The sequence below is a fragment of the Schistocerca nitens genome, chromosome 11 (genome assembly GCF_023898315.1).
Source record: "Schistocerca nitens isolate TAMUIC-IGC-003100 chromosome 11, iqSchNite1.1, whole genome shotgun sequence".
In the NCBI taxonomy this organism is placed as follows: Eukaryota; Metazoa; Arthropoda; class Insecta; order Orthoptera; family Acrididae; genus Schistocerca; species Schistocerca nitens.
Genome location: NC_064624.1, coordinates 105,818,374 through 105,835,366, shown reverse-complemented (window position 1 = coordinate 105,835,366; position 16,993 = coordinate 105,818,374). Strand labels below are relative to the sequence as shown.

General features: G+C 39.9%; 1 protein-coding gene across 1 annotated transcript in view; it reads right to left on the bottom strand.

The window, feature by feature from the left end:
• LOC126213343 (plasma membrane calcium-transporting ATPase 3-like) overlaps positions 1 to 16,993 on the bottom strand; it is a 548,976-nt gene that overhangs the window by 200,654 nt on the left and 331,329 nt on the right. Inside the window, exon 15 of the mRNA XM_049941041.1 lies at positions 1,572 to 1,751. Within this exon, the coding sequence (XP_049796998.1) occupies positions 1,572 to 1,751 (180 nt within the window). The remainder of the gene's footprint in view (positions 1 to 1,571; positions 1,752 to 16,993) is intronic.

Here is a 16,993-nt window from a genome sequence, read left to right as displayed (position 1 = left end):
AACATTGGCACATGCATGGGTCATCAGCTGCAGAGGACCCCTGTTAGGAGTGCTCAGTGCACTGTGTGTTTGGATACACTTGGACTCTGCCCAGCATTGAAAGGCCCATTGTTAGGAGTGCTCAGTGCACTGTGAAACCATGGTGAAACCACGTCCAGGCATTGTGATGTTGGGTGGCCGCCCCTCATTATGTGTCGGATGTCATAGGCTGGGCAGACTGATAAAACAGGAAATAACATGAGACTTCAATGCTGGGCAGAGTAAAAGTGTATCCACCACAGTCTATGACGTCCGACATCTGTAATGAGAGGCGGCCACCAAACATCACAATATCTGGACATGGTTTCATCACATGTTGAGGACACTCACCATATCACTCTTTGAACATCTGACAAGTCATGCAGTTTCTGAACAGCTTGTGCTGAACCTCCGGGCCATCACTATCTGTCTTCAGTCAAACTCAGACAGATCACAGGCCTTTCCCATTCTACACGTAGACAGCACACTGACTGATATTACATGTGCAATGTGTGCGTCTGACTAGTAGTACTACATGCTCTGTCCATGTGTCTGACTAGCAGTCATTCCTTACCAGGTGATGCTACTATCATCCGGATGGATTTATATCGATAGTAGGTCGGTGGTCATAATGTTCTGGCTGTTCAATGTACCTTGGCTATTATAATTCACTATGCTGTTAATAAATGCCTACCCACAAATCTATTTTCTTATTTATTATTAGACGTACTCCAGCACTGCCTTTATTTGATTTCATTTTGATTATCCTGTACTGGCCAGATCAAGAGTCCTGTTCTACCTGTCTCCAGACTTCAGTAATTCCCACTATATCTAATTTCAACCTATTAATTTCCCATCCTAATTCTCTAACCCAACCAAACTGGTTAAGCGATCTAACATTCCATACACCAACCCATAGAATTACATATTTGTTTCTCCAGATGACATTTTCCTGAGTAGTCATCACATGAAGATGTCAACGCAGGGGTATTTTACCCCCCCCCCCCCCGAATATTTTACCCAAGAGCATGTGGTCATCATTAAGCCATACAGTAGAGCTGCACACCCTCAGGAAAAATGACTGCAGTGTCCCCTTGTTTTCAGCTGTTTGTAGTACCAGCATAAAGAGGTCATGTTGGCTAATGTTATGCAACCAAGTATGTCAACCATCCTGACCGTTGCCCCTGTAACTACTCAAGAGGCTGCCACTCCTCTTCAGAAACTACAGATTTTTCTTGCCATCTCCACAGATACCTCTCCACTGTGGTCACATCTACAGTACATCTGTTGCTGTATTGCTGAGACATCCAAGCCACTGCATCGTGGTAAGGCCCACAGTTATGAACATTTATTTCTCAAAAACATAATAGCTAATATAATCAGGTGTTTGATACTTTAAAGGCTCTACAAACAAAAGATAGAAAATCTCAGCTGGCGATATACTAACATCTAAAAATTTTATTATATGTCCATTGAATGTATAAATGCTAGTTTACCTTTCATAAGTTGAGAGCTGTGATTGTCTTAGTATCCATCTTTATACAAGTACTTACTTTTCCACTGCTGTCCCTTATTCGTCTGTCAAATTCACTCCCTTCCATGACGAGATATGTACTGTCAGGATGAATGATGCCACACTTCATTGCTATGGCTCTCGCAGTGTGTATATTGTCACCTGTTATCATACGGACTGTGATCCCTGCCTGTTGACATTGCTGTATGGCTTCTGGAACCTTAAAAAAATTAACATTAGTTATACTGGTCAATGGTGTTGTTGAAGGAGGAGTAGAAGAGGAGAAAGGGTGGGGCAGGGTTTAGATCATGTGGATATAAATATACACAAATAAAATAAAACTGAACACACTAGGCAGAACTATGGACCTTAGTCATCAATTGCTGATATACATGTAAGCAATCAATTGCTGATATACATGTAAGCACAGGAGGGCTTGCTGTTACACACACAAGAAAAGATGTAAACCTTTAGTCTCGTGTTTTCCATACCAGGAAAATAATTCCTTGATCGGGAGAGTCAATTCATAAGGAGGGACAAAAAATTAAGATAAGTATAGAACAGGGAGTGAAGGAGACATCATCATAGACACTTAAATATACAATTATAATTTATGAAATTCACATCCTCAGTTCTCTCTCTCTCTCTCTCTCTCTCTCTCTCTCTCCCTCCCCCCTTTCCACTTTCACCACTGCTCAAACAACACCATTCTCTCTCTACACTAAGTAAAATTATACTGCCAAAAGTGTATTTAGACATGTGCAATATGCTAATGTTGCACAACTAAATTCACAGTCCATTCTGTTGCAGCAGTTTGAATATTAAAGAAAAGTATGTATATGGGTTATGAAGGCAGTAAGGTGAGCTAAGTAAAATAATCTTGTAGTGTTACAAATTACTGCTGGTAGCACTGCAGACTTTACTGCCTGAGCAACAACAGGTAGAAGTTCAGATTTTAATAATGTAGTGTATTTACACTGATAGTACTGTTCTGGGTTTCATGTGCAATTAATGAGAATTATGAAGATATTATTCATTTGAAGGAAATTTACTCACAGCTGTGCAACATGATCTTTTACTATGCAGGAAGTGACTTCAAGAAAAGGCCAATTGCTTCACCATGATATCCTATGTCATTTATTGTAAGCAGTGAAAATCAAATAATATCTGTTCATCACAAACCAATTCTGTAACGTAATGTAAAGAGAAAGTCAGTGTTTGCCTATCAGTCAAATGATACAGATCAGTCTTTGTGTGGTATTAAAGCTGGTGTAAGCTATTGATTGTAATGAAAGTTAAGTTGTGATGCAGTACAGTTTATTCAGAGAAAAGGATTGGTTACCAAAGTATATTGTTTTCACAGATGACATTTATTTATGTGATAAAATTGTTCCAAAGGTGAAGTCAAACCTAGAGAAATTTACATAAAAGTGAATGAATTTTATATTTTACAAGATGGTAATTCAAAGAGATCGTATTTACAACTTTTCATAGAAAGATGATGCACCTGTTTTGACTAAGGTGATATGAAATAATTTTTCTAAGAGAAATTCATCCTGGGAATTTAAAGATCATAGTTTACCACTCCTATTGTGATTTCCTGTGGCTCATACTCTCAAAGACAGAAAGCAGTGGTAATTCAGTAAAATTATTAAATAAATGAAGAATGAAGGGGACCACTGGCCATTAAGTAGAAGCACATATGTCTCTCATGCAATGTAGCTGCACAAGTGTGTGTGTGTGTGTGTGTGTGTGTGTGTGTGTGTGTGTGTGTGTGTGTGTACTCAAGCTCATTGAGCGATTTACCTGAAAGCTAACAAAGTTTTCAATCTTTTTTTGTCTGCCTGTTTGTGACTCAACACTTCTACTATTCAGTGAGAAGTCTCCTTTATGCCTAAATTATTTACATTCTACCAGAACTTTCCTTACCACATTTGTAAATGAAGAATAGTAACACAGTCAAGAAAGGTGCCAAACTCAGTAAAATGTAGGTGACATACGAGGTGTGGCTAGAAAAAAACCGGACTAGTACTGGTGAAACAATAAAACGAATGCAATAAGGCTGAAAGTCGCGTGGCCTGTCACGTGACTCTCGCTCTGCCTACTGCTCGAGTTTCATCTGCCTCCTGCACTCAGTCTGACCGTGGCGTCTGTTTTAAGTAGTTGACGTTTTGTCTGTGCGTCGGAAAATGTTGAGTGTACAGAAAGAACAGCGTATTAACATCAAATTTTGTTTCAAACTAGGAAAATCTGCAAGTGAAACGTTTGTAATGTTACAACAAGTGTACGGCGATGATTGTTTATCGCGAACACAAGTGTTTGAGTGGTTTAAACGATTTAAAGATGGCCGCGAAGACACCAGTGATGACACTCGCACTGGCAGACCATTGTCAGCAAAAACTGATGCAAACATTGACAAAATCGGTAAACTTGTTCGACAAGATCACCGTTTAACAATCAGAGCAGTGTCTGAGTTAACAGGAGTTGACAAGGAAAGTGTCGAACAAGTTTACCGATTTTGTCAATGTTTGCATCAGTTTTTGCTGACAATGGTCTGCCAGTGCGAGTGTCATCACTGGTGTCTTCGTGGCCATCTTTAAATCGTTTAAACCACTCAAACACTTGTGTTCGCGATAAACAATCATCGCCGTACACTTGTTGTAACATTACAAACGTTTCACTTGCAGATTTTCCTAGTTTGAAACAAAATTTGATGTTAACACGCTGTTCTTTCTGTACACTCAACATTTTCCGACGCACAGACAAAACGTCAACTACTTAAAACAGACGCCACAGGCAGACTGAGTGCAGGAGGCAGATGAAACTCGAGCAGTAGGCGGAGCGAGAGTCACGTGACAGGCCACGTGACTTTCAGCCTTATTGCATTCGTTTTATTGTTTCACCAGTACTAGTCCGGTTTTTTTCTAGCCACACCTCGTAAGTGGTAGAAAACAAATAGGTACTTGAGTAACACTGAAATGAAACATTAGCAGATATAAAAAGAATTCTCACATATAGGAATAAAGGTTACATAGAAGGGATTGAGCAAAGGAGGTATCAGAATATCAGAAGCAGAGAGGAAAAGAAGTTTTCTAAATATGAGCCATCTTGGTGTCAAATACTGATACAGAACTGAGGAACAAATCCCTGAAAGTGAACATGGAGTACAGTATTGTATGGAAGAGAAATGTGGACCATGGCAAACCTTGAGAAGTAACAACTACGAGTATTTTGCAATATTACTCTACAGAAAATACCCTCAGATTTAAGGAAGAATGTAACAATTCTGATTCCAAAGAAGGCAGGTTCTGATAGGTGTTAATACTACCAAACAATCAGTTTAATGGGCCATGGTTGCAAAATATTTGACATGAATTACTTACAGAAGAATGGATGAACTTCTAGAAGTTGATCATTGGGACAATCAGTTTGGGTTCCAGAGAAAAGTAGGAACACACATGGCAATACTGATCCTACAATTTATTCTTGAAAGTAGGTTGAAGAAAGGCAAATCTATGCTTATTGATTTGTAGATTTAGAGAACGATATTAACAATGTTGACAGGACTACACTCTTTGAAATTCTGAAGGCAGAACATACGGAGAGCAAAAGGTTATTTCCAACCATAGTTATAATAGTTGAGGACTATGAAAAAGAAATAGTAGTTGAGAAGGGAGTGAGACCAAGTTGTAGCCTATCACCAATGTTATTCAATCTATACACTGAGCAATCAGTAACAGGAACCAACAAGAAATTTGGAACGGGAATTTCAGGTCATGGAAAGGAAATAAAAAGTTACAGTTAAGTATATTAATCACTACCTCGCAATATCTCCTCTCACTCATGGCTTTCACACTTCTCAGTTCCTCTGAATATGAAACAAATGAGGCATACCATTATTATAACACAAGACAGAAAGGTGATACGCACTGTGAACGGAAAAATCTCTCTGGTACAAAATGCACTCGGGAGTAATATAAAGTGTCTAAAAGAAAATAAAACGCTATAAAAAAATAAAAATAAAAATAAAAATAAATAAAAAAAAACATTTTTCCTACTGGAAAAATGTTTCTACTCTTTAGATGAATTCTTCAGCAGAGATAAATAATTTGAGTAGTAATTCAGATTATTTCCTTTGGCACTGTATCTGCATTGTTTTCTTATCACTATTGTATTGTTCATTATCTCTACTATATTATTGTATTGTGCCAGTTTTGAATCATTCAGCTATCATGTGTAATATACCAGTATTTATTGCATGATATCTGTATTGTATCTGCTTTGACTCGTCCCACATCCATGCGTAATCACACCATACTGGATCTATGGAATATGTATCTCAAATAAATAAATGTCAACAACACTGTACTTCTGTCAGTGACAGCAAGGGCTTTGGAAGAAACATTAAATGGAACAGATAGTCCCTTGAAACAGATTATGAGATGAACATCAACAACAGTAAAACAATGGTAATGGAGTGTATACAAAGTATTAGGGTGGTGCATAAGTTCATAGATATATTTTTTTGTGCATGTTAGTATTCCAGCTGCTATGGGTTTATTTATCAATTACCATTCTTATTTATAGTTTGCTGTTGCTATTTGAGTTTACTTTTAATCATTTGGAAATAGTGAATGGGCCGGCCGCGGTGGTCTCGCGGTTCTAGGCGCGCAGTCCGGAACCGTGCGACTGCTGCGGTCGCAGGTTCGAATCCTGCCTCGGGCATGGATGTGTGTGATGTCCTTAGGTTAGTTAGGTTTAAGTAGTTCTAAGTTCTAGGGGACTGATAACCACAGCAGTTGAGTCCCATAGTGCTCCGAGCCATTTGATTTTTGAAATATTGAATGGAGATGTGGACACTGGAAAATTAAGTGCCAAGTGGAAAAAAACTGGAACATTTCAAAAGTATTCTTCTGTTGGAGTACAAAGGAGGGGTGACAGCAATTGAGGCACCCAGAAACATCTGCGCCATGTATGGGGATAATGCCATTGGACAGAGCATGGCAACAAAATGGTTTTCGCATTTTAAACAGGACTGTTCTGACAGTAGTAACTCTCCACTTTCAAGAAGGCCTTCATGGCTTGAAGGTCATTGAAATGCATTAATCTACAATGCTCTATGACAGTGTGCTCAAGAACTGGCAGATATGATGAATGTGATCATTCCACCATCGTGCAACATTTATATACTATGTGGAAGATTCAAAAATTGGATGTATGTGTAATGCATGCTCTAAGCCAAAATCACAAAAATCAGCAGGTGTCCATAAGTGCATCTCTGCTTGCTTATTATCAATTTGCTCATGAGCAATAGCAATCATTTCTCTCCTGTATCGTTACTAGTGATGAGGAATGGTATCTTTATCCTAACATAAGGAAAAGAAAGGAATAGTTGAGCCCAAAACAAAACAGATACTCCCAATACAAAGACCTGTGCACATCCATAAAATACAATGTTATGCATCTGGTGGAACAGCAACAGTGTCATGTACTACAAATTACTTCCCTGAGGTATAACCATCTCTGCTGACATTTGTTGTCAACAACTGAGACAACTTGCTGGTGCAATCCAAGAATGATTATCATGAAGACTGCTACTCCTTGATAATGACTGCCTGCATTCTGCTACACTGACAAAAAATCACTATACAGGAGTTGGTCAGACAGAGTGAAGTGATGGTGCTACTCCATGATAACGACTACCAGCATTCTGCTATATTGACAAAAAACACTGTACAAGAATTGGGCTGGGAAGTCATTCTGCAGTCACTTTATTCACCTGATCTTGTACCCTCAGACTGTCACCTTTTCCACTCTCTTCCAAACAACCTTCAGGGTACTTCTTTTTCCAGATGAAAATGTGGTCCAAACATGACTTGGTGAGTTCTTTGCCTCAAAACCACATGATTTCCACAGTCGCAAAACTGTAAAGTTACCCCAGCATTGGCAGACTGTTGTAAATAGTGAAGGATAATATAAGATTGATGACTAAAGTTTCTGTTATGTGCATCTGTGGTGTTTAATAAACTTCTGGAAAAATGCTATGAACTTATGCATCAACTTAATAATTCAGGTAATGCAAAGGGAATTATATTGGGAAATGAGAAACTAATAGCAGCGAATGAGTTTTGCTGTTTGGGCAGTAAAATAACTGATGGCGGCTGAAGAAGAGACGATATAACATGCAGACTGGCAATAGCAATAGAAGGATAGCTGAAAAAGAGGAATTTGTTAACAAATAACATGAATTTAAGGATTTTGAAGTCTTTTCTGAAAGTATTTGTCTGGAATGTAGCCTTGCACGGAAGTGAAACATGGATGATAAGCAGTCAAAACAAGAAGAGAACAGAAGTGTTTGAAATGTGGTGCTATGAAAGAATGTTGGAGTGAGATAGGTAGATTGAATAACTTATGAGGTGGTACCAAATCAAACCAGGGAAGAAAGAATTCTAAGGCACAACCTGATTAAAAGAGGAAATTGGCTGATAAGGCACACCCTGAAGCATCCAGGAATCCTCAATTTCTTAGTGGAAGGAAGTGTGGGGAGGCAAAAATTCTGGAGGGAGACTAAGGCATGAATACAGTAAACAGATTTTAATGGATGTAAGTTATGGTATTTATGAAGATTCAAAGCACCTTGCACAGGTAGAGTAGCACGGAGCACAATGACGGTGTAGTGTACTATAAATTGCTTCCCTGAAGTGTATTTATCACTGCTGACATTTGTTGTCAACAACTGAGACATCTTGCAGATGCAGTCTGAGAGTAATGATCATGAAGGATACATGAATTGACAGTGCTACTGCACGATAACCCGCCTTCAGACCAACAAAAAAAAAAAAAAAAAAACCCACAGAAAATGATGAAGTACTATAAAAAAAGGAGACAAAAGTTAAATTCTGCATCAGTCTATGACAGAAAATATGATAGTACACACAACATAGTTTATGTTATTCACAGATAGATGGTGCACTAGTATTCCCTCCCTGAGGTCCACAAGTGACTATAGTGACAGGAGGGGCTTCAAACCAATGGCTTAAAAAAAATAAATTTGCCAAAGAGTGAGAATTGCAGACTCTGTACAGTTGAAGAAATGCTAGGAAAGAGAGAGAATAAGATATAAATATAAGCATAGGCTTCCGTGGCCATTGTCATGCTCAATAAAATTTTTCTGGGTTTGTGACCACATTGTCAATATATGTAAAACTACCAACGTTTCAGTCCCTGTGGCAAGCGACCTTCTTCAGTGTGTTTTGTTTTCTGCTGAATGAGAAAACTATGTTTATTATGTACCTGCAGATCTGGCTGTTGTCTAATTCTGATAGGCTGTTAAGGATGAAGGGGAGGGATGTTAGACGTCTTTATTGGTGTTTTTATTATTTCTTTTCATTGTTGGAAACCCAACATTTTGATTGGTGTTTGCATTACTGCATGTGATTTGTGGAAATTAGCGAATGGAAAACTAGGTGGCAGCTGTGATGTGGCATTGTTTCCCTGCTGTTTAGGATCAGCTGAGGCGTGCCAGTACTCTACGTACCTGGGGTTGCTGCAGTCTCACGTGTGCCTGTATGTGTTTCTTCACATGAGCTATCGTCCCGTAGCACTGTTATTACTGGCAAGGAGACGTTGGAAGTCAGTACCCCTCCTTTCTGTTCATGTTGGATGGTCACTTGGCTATTTCTATTGCCTCTCTAATCTTCCTTCTGAAAGTTGGTTCAAATGGTTCTAAGCACTATGGGACTTAACATCTGAGGTCATCAGTCCCTTCTGAAAGTAAGAGGCTGTTTCGCCAGTACGCATGCTTCACCAAAATCAATCTGTTTGCTGCACTCATCCTGGTGATCTGCCACTGCTGAGTTGGTGTGCTGTCTTAGTCGGATATACAGGGTGTCCAGAAAAGGACTCCCTAATTTCAAAATTAAATATCTCAAAAACAAAGATCGATAGAGGAATGCATTAAATGGTATGTTTATTGTGAAAGCTGTAAGAAGTTTATACAGCAGTTTGAAATAATAGTTACAAAAGCTGCTAACAGATGGCACTGTAATCGCCATATGTAATGCCTAGTATAAATACTGATCCGAAGCCCAAAGCGATCAGTTCCACTATTGAAACGTGAAAGGAGGTTAGCGTACCGAAGGAAGAGATTAAAACCATGTACTCCATTGAACAATGCATTTTTCTGGTGCTAGAGTACCACAGGTTAGAAGAGAGTCCTACAGCAACAAGGCGAAGTTTTCAAGCACGATTTAATGTTCCAAAAGGACCCGATGCGAAAACCATTCGTACGCTCTTCGCAAAATTTCAACGAACAGGCAGTGTAACTGATGATCTAGTGGGGTATGTTGGCCGCAAGCAAACTGCAGTTATCCCTGAAAATATCACCACAGTTTCTGGAATTATTCAGTGAAATCCAATGTCATCCATCCGTAGAACTGCATCTGAGAATGGTTTGAAGCGTTTCAGCACACAGAAAATACTGAGAAAGAGCCTATGCATGTTTCCATTCAAAATTCAAACACACCAGGCCATACCCGTACAAGCTGTGCAACAAAGGGTTGCCTTCGCTAATCAGATGCTGACAATGATTGATAGTAAAGGATTTGATGTTGGCTGCATCTGGTTTACAGATGAAGCACACTTCCACCTGAATGGATATGTGAATAAGCAGAACTGGCGATTTTGGGGTTCTGAAAAGCCATATTGGTGTGAAGCGGAACCCCTCTATTCTCCTAAAGTTACTGTGTGGGCTGCAGTATGCAGCAGAGGCATTATTGGCACTTTTTTCATTTGAGAAACGGTCACTGGTGCACATTACATTGCAATTTTGGAACAATTTGTCGCCACACAGCAAGCGTTAGAGGATCGACCAGGTACTGAATGGTTTATGCAAGATGGAGCCCGACCACATTGGACTGAACAAGTGTTTTGCTTTCTTGAGGAATACTTCAGGAATCGAGTCATTGCTTTGGAATATCCCAAATTTACTGGTGCAGGCATGGATTGGCCTTCGTATTCGCCAGATTTGACTCCCTGTGAGTTTTTTTCGTGGGGCACAGTGAAAGACATGGTCTACCCAAAGCATCCCGCCATGCTGGATGAGCTTGAATCGGCAATCTCTGTGGCATGTGAATCCATTTCGGTTGAGACACTATGAAATGTGATGGTGAATTTCATTCTTCGTTTGCGCCACCTCTGTAGTGCCAATGGTGAACATTTTGAAAACATTGTGATGTGATTGTTTGCAAAGATTGTTTTCATACAATTATTTAACTTATGTATGCTGATATGAGCTGTACAGCATACAGCACCATCTGTTAGCAGCTTTTGTAACAATTATTTCAAACTGCTGTATAAACTTCTTACAGCTTTCACAATAAACATACCATTTACTGCATTCCTCTATCAATCTTTGTTTTCGAGATATTTAATTTTGAAATCAGGGAGTCCTTTTCTGGACACCCTGTATCTTTCGTGTTCAGATATCCTGTCTCGCCTGCATACACTAATCCACATTCACATCTGATTTCGTAGAATCCAGCAGCATGTAGTTTGCCAACTGTATCTTCCGTTGTGTGAAGACCATCTTCTATTCTGTTGTTGCTTCAAAAAATCAGCTTCATGCCTGCTTGGTGGAGAATTTTTCCCACCTGTTCAGTGACACCTTAAACATATGGTAATAGAGCAACATTTTGTGCTTCCTTTTGCTATCCTCTACTGCCTTCATTCTTTGTTGCCATAGTTTTATCTATTACTTTCATTCCATAACTATTAACACAAAAAATAGACTTGAGGTTTTGTAGTTCACCCTTTACATGTTCCTCATTGCTGATCCTGTGAGCCCTCTTGGTTAAAGTGTGCTGCTGGTTGAGGTGCTGCTAGAAACTTCATAACTCTTCCCCTCCATGTGACCAGATAATGAAAATACTGTAAACATGTTGGAGCCAACATTCTGGGCATAATGGTGCGGACTGGAGTGCTGGTTCTTCAAATGCTTCCATAAAGATGTCTGCTGCAATAGGCGAGAGAGGGGAGCCCATAGCTACACCGTCTGTCTGTTCATAAAATTCCCCTTTCCACCTGAAATTGGTGGTCGTTAAACAGTGGTGCACTAGGTCACAGATATCAGGTGCCATGCATTCCTCTAAGATGTTAATGGTGTCTTGTACTGGAACATTTGTGAATAAAGACTTCATGTTGACGCTAACCATCAGGTCTGTGGCTGAGATATACTTTTTCTTCTAAAGGTTCCACAAAACGGGTGGAGTCCTTAACATACAAATTTGTGTGGTCCACCAAATGTCAGAGCTTTGGAACCAGTTCCTTCGCTAGGCTGTACATTGGTGAATTAATGGTACTCACAAGCAGTTGTAAAGGAAAAGCCTCTTTATGGACCTTCGGTACACCATATATTCTTGGTGCCAGTGGAACTTGTGGGCTGAGTCTTCTGACCATGTCAAAGAAATTCATTCTAGTTTGCTTTAGCAGTGCTTGCATTGATTTGATTATCTTGGCCATTGGGTCTCCCTTAAGTTTCTTAAAAATGGGTTCACTCAGAAGATCCTCCATTTGTTTGTTATAATTGTCCATGTCCAACACAATGGTTGCATTTCCCTTGTCTGCTTGTGTTATTACTAAATGAGAGCTGTTCTTCAGTTCCGTGAACAAAGTGAAGAATAACTGTTACAAGCCAGCAGAGCTTTGTTACAGGAAAGGATCTGCCATATTCGAGTAAGTCTCGACACAAACAACTGGAAACTTTGTCAACTGCACCTTTTCCTTGCTGGAAAGCTGGACATGGATGACTGGGAGTAGGTTGACATGTTAACCTTTCAACAAGCACAGGCAATAGTACTGCCATCCATCAGATGAGAAAGTTCGACAAATGGCAGCAGAAAACCACTGAGAAAGGACTGATGCTGGACACTCAATAGATGATGGTTAGCCTTTCCAGCCACATCTTAAGCAATTCTGCCACACAAATTCTGGCTAAAGGGATGACTTTCACAGTCACACAAAAACGAGTCCCAAAAGAAGACAGTATTGAATCTGTTGAAGCTTCAATTCATCATCTACCAAAAGCTGAGGCAGACAGGATTAGACAAGAAACAGTACGGGTTCTGACTCAAGCAAAGCCGCCACCCCCCTCCCCCCCCCCCCCAAAAAAAAAAAAAAAAAAAAGGAGGAATGTCATGCTGTCGCAGAACTGATGAATAGCTCTCATTTAGTAATAACATGAGCAGACAAGGGAAATGCAATCGTTGTGTTGGACATGGAGGATTATAACAAAAGAATGGAGGATCTTCTCAATGAACTCATTTATAAGAGCCGGCCGAAGTGGCTGAGCGGTTCTAAGCGCCACAGTCTGGAACTGCGCGACCGCTACGGTCGCAGGTTTGAATCCTGCTTCGGGCATGGATGTGTGTGATGTCCTTAGATTAGTTAGGTTTAAGTAGTTCTAAGTTCTAGGGGACTGATGACCTCAGAAGTTAAGTCTCATAGTGCTCAGAGCCATTTGAACCATCATTTATAAGAAACTTAAGAGAGATCTGATGGCCAAGATAATCAATCGATGCAAGTGTTGCTTAAGCAAACTAGAATGAATTTCAACACAGCCAGAAGACTCATTCCACATGTTCCACAGGCACCAAGAATAAACGGTGTAACAAAGGTCCATAAAGAGGCCTTTCCTTTGTGAGTAACATTAATTCATTGATGTACAGTATAGCAAAGGAACTGGCTCCAAAGCTCCTACATTTGGTGGGTCACACAAATTCATATGTTAAGGACTCCACTCATTTTGTGGTACCTTTAGAAGTAAAGTGTATCTCAGGCACAGACCTGACGGTAGCTTTGGCATGAAGTCTTTATTCATGACTCTACCGGTACAAGACACCATGAACATCTTAGAGGAACGTATGGCACTTGGTATCTGTGATCTAGTGCACCACTGTTTAGTGACCATCTATTTCAGGTGGAAAGTGGAATTTTATGAACAGACAGATGGTGTAGCTATGGGCTCCCCTCTCTCACCTATTGCAGCAGACATCTTTATGGAAGCATTTGAAGAATCAGCGCTCCAGTCCATACCATTATGCCCAGAATGTTGGCTTCAATATGTTGATGATACTTTTGTTATCTGGGCACACAGAGAAGAAGAGTTACAAAGTTTCCACTGACACCTCAACCAGCAGCACAGCAGAATCCAATTCACTATGGAGAAAGGAAAGAATGGGATGCTGCCTTTCCTTGACATGAAAGTTTACAGAAAACCTGATGGTAAACTGGGCCATAGAGTATGTTGGAAGCCAACCAGTACTGACAAGTACTTGCATGCCTCCTCCCGTCATCACCCTACGCAGAAGAAATCTGCCCTGCACACTTTAACCAAGAGGGCTCACAGGATCACCGATAAGGAACATCTACAGGGTGATCTACAAAACCTCAAGTCCATTTTTGTGCCACGGTTATGGAATGAATGTAACAGATAAAACTATGGCAACTAGAATGAAGGCAATAGGGGATAGCAAAAGGAAGTACAAAACATCGCTCTATTACCATATGTTCAAGGTGTCACTGAACAGGTGGGCAAAATTCTCTACCGAGCAGGCATCAAGCTGATTTTGTGAAGCAGCAACAGAATAGAAGATGGTCTTCGCACAACAAAAGATACAGTTGACAACTAAATGCTGCTAGAGTCTATGAAATCAGGTGCAAATGTGGATTAGTGTATGTATATGATACGGGGCTACTATTCAGCACATGGATATCTGAACACAAAACATATATCCAACTAAGATAGCACACCAAGTCAGCAGTGGCAGATCACCAAGATGAGTGCAGCAAACAGATTGATTTTGGTGAAGCATGCATACTGGTGAAACAGCCTCTTAGTTTCAGAAGGAAGATTAGAGAGGCAATAGAAATAGCCGAGCAACTGGCCAATGTTAACAGAGAGGATGGGTACCAACTTCCAACATCTTGGCTGCCTGCAATAACAGCGCTACAGGACGATAGCTGAAGTGAAGCAACACATACAGGCATGTGTGAGACAGCAGCGGCCACAGGTGCATAGATTACTGATGCACCTTGGCTGGCACTTGAAAGCAGGAAAATAACTCCACATCACAGCTGGCATGTAGTTTTCCATTCGCCAATTTCCACCAATCACAAGCAGTAATGCAAACACCAATCAAAACCTTGCGTTTCAACCAATGAAAAGAAATAATAAAAACACCAACAAAGGCTTCTAATATCCCTCCCTTCATCCTTAACAGCCTATCAGAATTAGACTCAGCCATGTCAGCACGTATATAAGATACAAAGTTTTCTCATTCAGCAGTAAACAAAACACACTGAAGAAGGTCACTTGCAAGAGGGACCAAAATGCCAGTAGTTTATATGTATTGACAATGTGGTCACAAACCCAGAAAATTTTTATTGAATGTGATAAAAAATAAGTTCATGCCAAAGTCGTACTAGAAGAACAGACAAATTAGGAAAACATCTGCTACATTTCCCACAGTTATATAAATGGTATGGGAAGCAGATTCTAAATCTACACCTATACTTTGCAGACCACTGCAGTTTTTCCACCCATATATGGAGAGCAGGAAGCAAGACAGTTTAAATGTCTATATGCATGCTGTCATTAGTGTAATATTGTGTTCACGATCCTTGTGGGAGTGATTCAAATGGAGATGTAATATATTCCTATGTGCAAAACTCTTAAAGCTGGTTCTAAAACCATTATAAGTTGGTTTTCACAAGATAGTCTGCATCTATCCTCAAATTTCTGACAGTTCAGTTATTTCAGCATATTCAAGACACTCTCCCATGGGTCAAAGAAACCTGTGATCATTCATGTTGCCTTCTTTGTACCCATTCCAGATACCTGTTAACTCTATTTGGTACAGATGCCACACACTTATTATTTTATTTTAGCATGGGTCACATTAATATTTTGTGTGCAGTTCCCTTTGTAGAGTCATGGATTTCCTTAGTATTATACCAATGAACAGCTGTCTGCCACGTCCTTTACTTTTGACTGAGCCTGTATGATTTTTCCATTTCATATCCCTATCAACCCCCCTCCCCCCCATGAACCATGGACCTTGCCGTTGGTGGGGAGTCTTGTGAGCCTCAGTGATACAGATAGATGTACCATAGGTGCAACCACAGTTGAAGGGTATTTGTTGAAAGACCAGACAAACTTGTGGTTCCTGAGGAGGGGCAGCAGCCCTTTCAGTAGTTGTAAGGCAACAGCTTGGATGATTGACTAAACTGGCCTTGTAACATTAACCAAAATGGCCTGGCTGTGCTACTATTATGAATGGCTGAAAGCAAGGGGAAACTACAGCCATAATTTTTCCCAAGGGCATGCAGCTTTACTGTATGGTTAGACAACATTCCATTAGAGTTACTGATAGCCTTTGGAGAGCCAGCCATGACAAAACTCTACCATTGGGTGAGCAAAGTGTATGTGACAGGCGAAATACCCTCAGACTTCAAGAAGAATATAATAATTCCAATACCAAAGAAAGCAGGTGTTAACAGGTGTAAAAATTACCAAACTATCAATTTAATAAGTCATGGCTGCAAAATACTAACATGAATTCTATACAGACAAATGGAAAAACTGGTACAAGGCAACCTCAGGGAAGATGAGTGTGGATTCTGTAGAAATGTGGCACATACAAGGCAATACTGACCCTACAACTTACCTTAGAAGATAGAATAAGGAAAGGCAAACCAATGTTTCTAGCATTTGTAGACTTAGAGAAAGTTTGAAAATGTTGACTGGAATACTGTCTTTCAAATTCTGAGGGTGGCAGGGATAAAATACAGGGAGTGAAAAGCTATTTAAAATTTGAACAGAAATTAGATGGCAGTTATAAGAGTCGAGAGGAATCAAAGGGTAGCAGTGGTTGGGAAGTGAGAGAGACAGGGTTGTATCCTATTCCCAGTGTTATTCAATCTGTATATTGAGCAAGCAGTAAGGGAAACAAAAGCAAAATCTTGAGTGAGAATTAAAATCTAGGGAAAGGAATAAAGCTTGGAGGTTTGCCGATGACATTGTAATTCTGTCAAAGACAAAAAGGGGCCTGGAGCAGCAGTTGAACGGAATGGACAGTGTCTTGAAGGGAGGATGTAAGATGAACATCAACAAAAATAAAACGAGGATAATGGAAAGTAGTAACATTAAATCGGGTAATGCTGAGGGAATTAGATTAATAAATGAGAAACTTAAGGTAGTAGATGAGATTTGCTGTTTGGAGAGCAAAATAACAGATGATGGTGGAAGTAGAGAGGATATAAAATGTAGACTGGCAATGGCAAGGAAGGCATTTCTGAAGAAGAGAAACTTCTTAACATTGAGCATTTTCTGAAAGTATTTGTTTGGAGTGTAGCCATGTATGGAGTGGAACGTGGACAATAAATAGTTTAGACAAAAAGAGAATG